The 7,092-nt window shown below is 37.3% G+C and overlaps 1 protein-coding gene and 1 pseudogene across 1 annotated transcript; both read right to left on the bottom strand.

Moving 5' to 3' along the window:
• Positions 1-4,535, bottom strand: part of LOC115272450 — a 5,626-nt pseudogene extending 1,091 nt beyond the window's left edge.
• A 1,183-nt stretch (positions 4,536-5,718) lies between these two features.
• Positions 5,719-6,648, bottom strand: LOC115271653 (olfactory receptor 4C46-like). The gene has a single exon (XM_029914565.1). The coding sequence runs from the start codon at positions 6,646-6,648 to the stop codon at positions 5,719-5,721; it is 930 nt and encodes a 309-aa protein (XP_029770425.1).
• Positions 6,649-7,092: the final 444 nt, after the last annotated feature.

Here is a 7,092-nt window from a genome sequence, read left to right as displayed (position 1 = left end):
CTCAAACTCATAAACTATGAGATCATGACCTGAGCCGAAGTTGGCCACTTAACCGACTGAGTCACCCAGGTGTCCCAGATATGTGCTTTTTACAAAAGATGCACCTAACCCCTAGGCCTTGTAAACATTAAAAATAAAGGCATGAAGATGTTAGAACAGTCAAAATGCAGTGGTATTTGAAGAAATTATGTATATGATTTTTATCGTTATATAAGTATATATGTGTATATATAAAACAAAATAGACTTTAAGACAAGAGCCAATCTCAATTCTTAAAATTATTAAAAATCGATATAATTTTCAGCAATTAAACATCTACAAATTTGAATGTGTATTCATATAGAAAGGTATACAGGATTTGATCCAAAATAATAAGCAGCAAACTATGGATATATAAAAAGTGCTACACCCATCAGCTTGTGAGTGAATAGAAGTTATTTAGAAGAACCCATCTTATTTGATGCTACAAATTTATTCTCAACAAGTGTCAAATTATCTCCAACATTAAGGGAAACTTCTCTGATGATAATTCAGTTAAAGTAGGAAAAAAAATAAATGCAACTTTAAGTCTCAAATATATGGTAATTTAGGCACTTTTTAAAATAAGTGAAAATCATAATAGAAATGAGAATAAATAAAAATAAAACTAAAAAGATAGTATTTATCAATAAAAGATACCAACGCTTAGAGGTAAATTTCTAGCTTATATTAAAAAAATTCTTTGTTTTTTATTTATTTTTGAGAGGCAGAGCGAGCAGGGGAGGGTCAGAGAATGAGGAAGACACAGAATCTGGAGCTGGCTCCAGGCTCTGAGCTAGCTGTCAGCACAGAGCCTGACGCAGGGCTCGAACTCAGGAACTGTGAGATCATGACCTGAGGTGAAGCTAGATGCTTAACTGACTGAGCCACCCAGGCGCCCTTCCAGCTTATGTTAAAACAAAAACTACATTATGGCATGCATAGATGATTTGTTAACTCCTAACTGTAAATATACATGATCTTAGCCAAAGTGCTGTGTGTTGTATGTAAGTGTTGGATCACTAAACTCTACACATTCAATGAATACTACACTGAAGATTAACTGGAATTTAAATAAAAACTTGAAAATAAACCTAACTGTATCTTAATCCCCAAAGTATCATCTATAAATATTTTAAATAATTACTTAAAAATTTTAATGTTTACTTATCGAGAGAGAGAGAGAGAGAGAGAGAGAGAGAGAGAACCAATCTGGGGAACAGTGGAGAGAGGGAGACAGGATCCAAAGCAGGCTCTTCACTGTCCGCTCAGAGCCCTGTGCAGAACTTGAACTCACAAACCATGAGATCTTGATCTGAGCCAAAGTCAGATGCTTAACTAACTGAACCACCAAGTGGCCCCACATATAAATATTTCAGAACAAACAACATATTGAACTGTGAAATACTATAAGTTATTCCTTTGAAATCAAGAAGTGACACTTAGTATCACTAGTTTAAACTTAAAGAAAATTTTTTTAAGTTTACTTATTTTGAGAGAGAGAGTGGAAAAGGGGCTGAGAAAGAAAGTGAATCCCAAGCAGGCTCTGCACCATCAGTGTGAAGTCCAATGTGGGGCCCAGACTCACAAACCATGAGATCAGGACCTGAGCCGAAGCTGGACACTTAACCTACTGAGCCACTCAGGCACCCCTTATTATCACCAATTTAAATTAATATTATTCAATATTATACTAAAGATGCTAGCCAATCAGTAAGTCAAACAAACAAACAAACAAACAAAACAGGAAATAATAAAAATTGTGTCAAAAATGATGAATGGATCAGGAAGATGGGGGTTTATCTATACAATGGAATACTACATGGCAATGAGAAAGAATGAAATCTTGCCAATGGTAGCAATGTGAATGGACCTCGAGGATGTCATACTAAGCGAAATAAGTCAGGCAGAGAAGGACAGATGCCATATGTTTTCACTTATAAGATTAACAGAAGAAACCTAAAAGAGGACCATAGGGAGGGGAAGGGGGGAAAAGAGTTGGGGAGAGGAAGGGAGGCAAATCATGAGAGACTCTTGAATACTGAAAACGAACTGAGAATTGAAGGGGGAGGGGGAAAAGAAAAGGGGGATGATTGTCATGGAGGAGGGTACTTGTGGGGCAGAGCACTGGGTGTTATATGGAAACCCACTTGACAATAAACTATATTTAAAAAAATGAATGGTATACTCTTTCTGTAGACCCTACAGAAATTACAAGTTGTAAGAGAATATTTTGAACAATTCTATACTGAATTGAAAAAGATGGACAATGCCAAGTTTTGGTCAGGTTGTGGAGAAATGGGGAACTCTCATACATTGCTGATGAAAACATAACATGGCACAACCACGTTTAAAATGCTAAAGTTTTAACATATAATCCAGCAATTTAACTTATTAGTATCAATCCAAGAGGAAGGGATAATATATCTCCACACTAAGACTTGTACATGAATGTTCACAGAAGCATCATTCATTATGGCCATTAACTGTACATATTTCAGAAGTCCATCAACAAGTGAATAAGTATACCAAATATGGTAGAGCCATACAGTGAATACTATTAAGTAATGAAGAGGAACTACCCACAATACATGATAAACCTCTAAAATATTATGGTGAATGAGGAGGGTAATAAAATTATACACTACATTGTTATTTTTTTTCAAAGAGTCTCCACTTTCCTCCTGGTTGCGCTATGTGTTTTCAATATTTCACAAATGAATCAAGGGAAAAACTGATGTATCTTTGAGGTTCTCTAGATTTCTGACCAAAGCTCTGCTGATTCCTATATGTCCCAGTAGTAGCTGAAAATGTGTATAAAATTTAGAGCCTTGGAGCATTGGATAGTTCCGTCAGTTAAGTGTCTGACTCTTGACTTCAGCTCAGGTTATGATCTTGCCATAGGTGAGTTGGAGCCCCCGATTGGGATCTGTGCTGTCAGCAAAGAGCCTGCTTGGGACTCACTGCCTACTTTCTCTCTGTCCCTTCACTGTTAGTTCTCTCTCTCTCTCAAAAATAAAAATAAAAAGAACTTGGATACTCAGTTCCACCTGGTGCCCAGAAATGACAATTCTCAGGGTAAAGGTGGTGGTTGCCGTTCACCTCAGCTCTGTTTTCACCCTCCCCATTTCAATTCCTTTCCTTCTAGTTCTTCTCCCCTTAGTAGCTCTCCAGTCTCTTCAGAGATGATTCTCTGTTTTTCATCTTTTCCACCTTTTCATGTTAAAAATGCATGTCTGCTGTCAGTCACTCGATCCCATCCAGAAATCTGACTTTCATATTTGAATCTGAACTATAAAGGGTCTTCCTGTTAAATGTGAGTCCGCAGACTTGAAGAATGAAAGAGCCAGCATTCTAACAGACAACTATGATCCCACTTCTCCCTCCTCAGAAACTGTGGGTAATAGCCCATTGTCTTTGGAATAAAATCTAACTTTATATAAGAGCAGTATTGTCTGTAGAATTCAACATAAGTTGAGCAAAGCACACTATTTTGAACTCAGACGGGGCTGAGGTTTATGCCAGGTCAAACATGGCATAGATTCTGACCCTGCCATATTTTAATTGTGAGGTTTTGACCAATTTGCTTCAACTTCCTGAGTCTTCTTTTATTAATTCATCTGTACATTCTGGATAAGTGGATGACTCAAGGAATGTTTTACCACAATAAACCTATTAGATTGGCTAAAATATGGGACAATGCCACCAACGAAGCTGGAGAGGATCTGGAGCAAGGGGAATTCCATTCATTGCTGGTGGGAAAGCAAAATGGTGCAGCCATTTGGGAAGACAGTTTGTCAGTTTCTTCCCAAACCGTCATATTCTTACTGTAGAATCCAGGGAACTCACTCCTTGATATTTACCCATAGGAGTTGAAAACTTACGTCCATACAAAAAACCTACACACAGATATTTATTAATAAAGCTTTATTCATGACTGTCAAAATGATTGAAAGCAGCCAAGATGTCCTTCAGTAGGTAGGAGAGATAAGCTGTGTGATACCAGACAGTGGAGTATTATTCAGCACAAAAAGAAATGAGCTATCAGGCCATGAAATATGTGAAAGCACCTCTCACTGTCTTCCCCATGGTACAAGCACTCAACTTTAACACACTTACCAGATTCCTCTTGATCTTCTCTGTCACGAACTTGCCAGTTTCATATCTCACTAATTAGACATTTACAAGCTCAGTGTTCAGCTTATAACCCGACACACAGAAGGGGCTCAGTAATTAATTATTGAATAAATAGATGAATTAATACCCACAACCATATCGAAATAATAAGATTTTCTGCCTATTCTTTTTCACCTGATAGCCTTTGTTCTGGATTCTTTCCTAGAATACTTTCACCCCAACAGGTGCCTCTTCACACTGATGATTCTCTTTCATGCTTTGTGTCCATTTTAGATGTGTTTTCATCTAGGAAGTCTTCCTGAACCCTCAAGTCTTTGTCTGTGTCCCCCAAACATGATTGCATAACATCTGTGCTGCCACTATCTTACCATCTTTAACATGGTGTTGTCATTTTCTGCCCCCTATCAGTGTCTGTCAGTGGATCCTAAGCCCTGTGAAGGCAAGGTCTGGGTCCTTCTCTATTCACCACTGAATCCAGAGCAATGATCAATGTGTTTGATGTACCCTTGGGCTCAAGAAATTTCTGTTGACTAATGAGTGAGGGATGGAAGAATTGAATGGAATATATTTATCCTGAAGTTGTTTTGTGTATAAATGGAGCCACATATTTTTAAAAGCATCTTTTCATAATGAAATGTTACCAAGAAGTAAACTAATTAACAGAGAAAAATAACATAAACACCCTATGATCATAAGATGATGAAATCTTGCTGAGAGCATGGGGAATATCAAGGTAAGCTATTTGCTCCTTTACTGAGAATCAGAGTTCAAATTGATTCTAATTACACAGGTTAAGCAGGAGTTAAAAAGAAGTTCTCATTTCTCTCAGAGATCTAGCTAGGATTCTCAGAGTCTTTATCAGATAAAAGTAGGAAAAAGCCCCTTGTCTCCAGTATTATTTATAGGTTATACATTTTATTCACTTTATTCATCTTCCTTTATGCCATTATTCATTCATTCAATATCTATTGTGCACCAGATATTAAACCCTACTGTAGAAACTGTTTTAGCAAGTAGTCCAGTACTAGAGAATGTGACTTTATTTAGTAAATAGATATTCTTGTGAAGTAATAAAATATTCATTTGCTTAAGTCATCTTTTCTAATGGGTAAGAAGTCTACAAGGGGTGATATGAACAACTCGAAATGGCTCCGAAATCTGCAAGGAAATTGAAATTTGGCCCAATCATTGTTATATGGCCCTTTGCTTTTAAAACCCTATGATAGGTTTTTGACTTAATTTTATGGACACCGTATTACTGTCAGCCCTGATGTATAAAAATGAGAGAAGTATAAATAAGAATATGCAGGGATTTACAAATAATGTGTATATATATATATATATATATATATATATATATATAACACGACACACATATACATATACATATATAGTCCATGTTTATGGTTTCTTTCTCTTGCCCACATTTCTGCTCCACTCAATGTAGAATGTATAATTCATAGCAGTTTTTTTTTTAATTTGGTAAGTATTCCTTGCTGAGATGATCCAAAATGTCCTTTTGATCCTTGCTTCAGTTGAAGCAATGTTGTGCTCCAGGAATATTTATTTATCCCCTGAAATAGCTTTCCTACTAAACAATTTCCTAATGGCATTTTTCATCTGGTCGTTTCTTAGGGTATAGATTAAGGGATTTAACAACGGAGTTACCATAGTGTAGAACACTGCCACTGCTTTATCAATAGATAAAGTAGCTGCGGGTCTCATGTACACAAATATGCAGGGCACAAGGAATAAGACAACCACCGTGATGTGAGAGACACAGGTGGAGAGGGCTTTGCGCTTTGCCTCCAAGCTGTGGTTCCTTAGGGAGCGCAGAATGACCACATAGGAGACCATTAAGAGGAGGAAGTTTAACAGACAGATGAATCCACTGTTGGCAGCAATGAAGAGCCCTAGAATGTGGGTATCAGTGCAGGCAAGATTGAGCAAAGGGTTCAGATCACACATAAAGTGATCTATGACATTAGGGCCACAGAAAGGTAATGGGATGATGAAGAGGATCTGTATGATTGCATGAAGAAAGCCTCCCACCCACACCACTCCCATTAGCAGGCCACACACCCGCCGACTCATGATAGTCCTGTAGTGCAGGGGCTTGCAGATGGCCACATAGCGGTCATAGGCCATCACAGTAAGCAGGATGACATCAGCACCTCCAAAGAAATGTTCCCCAAAGATTTGGGTCATACATGCATTGAATAGGATGGTTTTCTTTTCACAGAGTGAATCTGCGATCAATTTAGGGTTATTGACAGAAGAATAGCAGGCATCAATGAAGGAGAGACAGGCCAAGAAAAAGTACATGGGGGTCTCCAATAATGGGCTGGAAATGATAGTGACCAGAGTTAGAACATTTCCTACCACAGAGACGATGTAGATGACCAAAAACACAACAAATATGACTTTCTGCATCTTTGGATTCTCTGTGAGTCCCAGTAGAACAAACTCTGTCACGTTGTTCCTATTCTCCATTTTTTCATATCATGTTTCATTACATTACCTGAAAAAGGTTTTTTTGTGATTAAATACAGCCTTAACCTTATTAAGCTTCTTCATGTAGTAAATAATAAATTCCTAGACTCTACTAACTCATAAATCCTCATGATGTTTGTTCAGATAGAAAATAAGTTCTGAGTTCTTGGATATTACTTAAATTATCTTCTGGATGAATATTCTGTTGCAAATAGACATGAGAAACTTTTATAAACAATTAGAAGACCGTATTTGTGCATCACCTGAGATGGCTAAGCATAACAGGAAGCATTGAATCATACACATAGTGGTAACTGAATAAGAAAAAAGAGGTGGAACATGATGTAAAGTCTCTGAGTGCAAAATTAAGGAATTTACCCTTTAATCTTTGAGAATACAATTGAAAATACAAGTGGAAAAATGAAGATGAACCAGGGGGAACGG

The sequence above is a fragment of the Suricata suricatta genome, chromosome 11, assembly GCF_006229205.1.
Source record: "Suricata suricatta isolate VVHF042 chromosome 11, meerkat_22Aug2017_6uvM2_HiC, whole genome shotgun sequence".
Lineage (NCBI taxonomy): Eukaryota > Metazoa > Chordata > Mammalia > Carnivora > Herpestidae > Suricata > Suricata suricatta.
This window is presented reverse-complemented; position numbering and strand designations above follow the sequence as displayed.

Coding starts and splice junctions, on each gene's coding strand:
- LOC115271653 (XM_029914565.1), bottom strand. CDS start 6,648: ATGGAGAATAGGAACAACGTGACAGAGTTTGTTCTACTGGGACTCACA.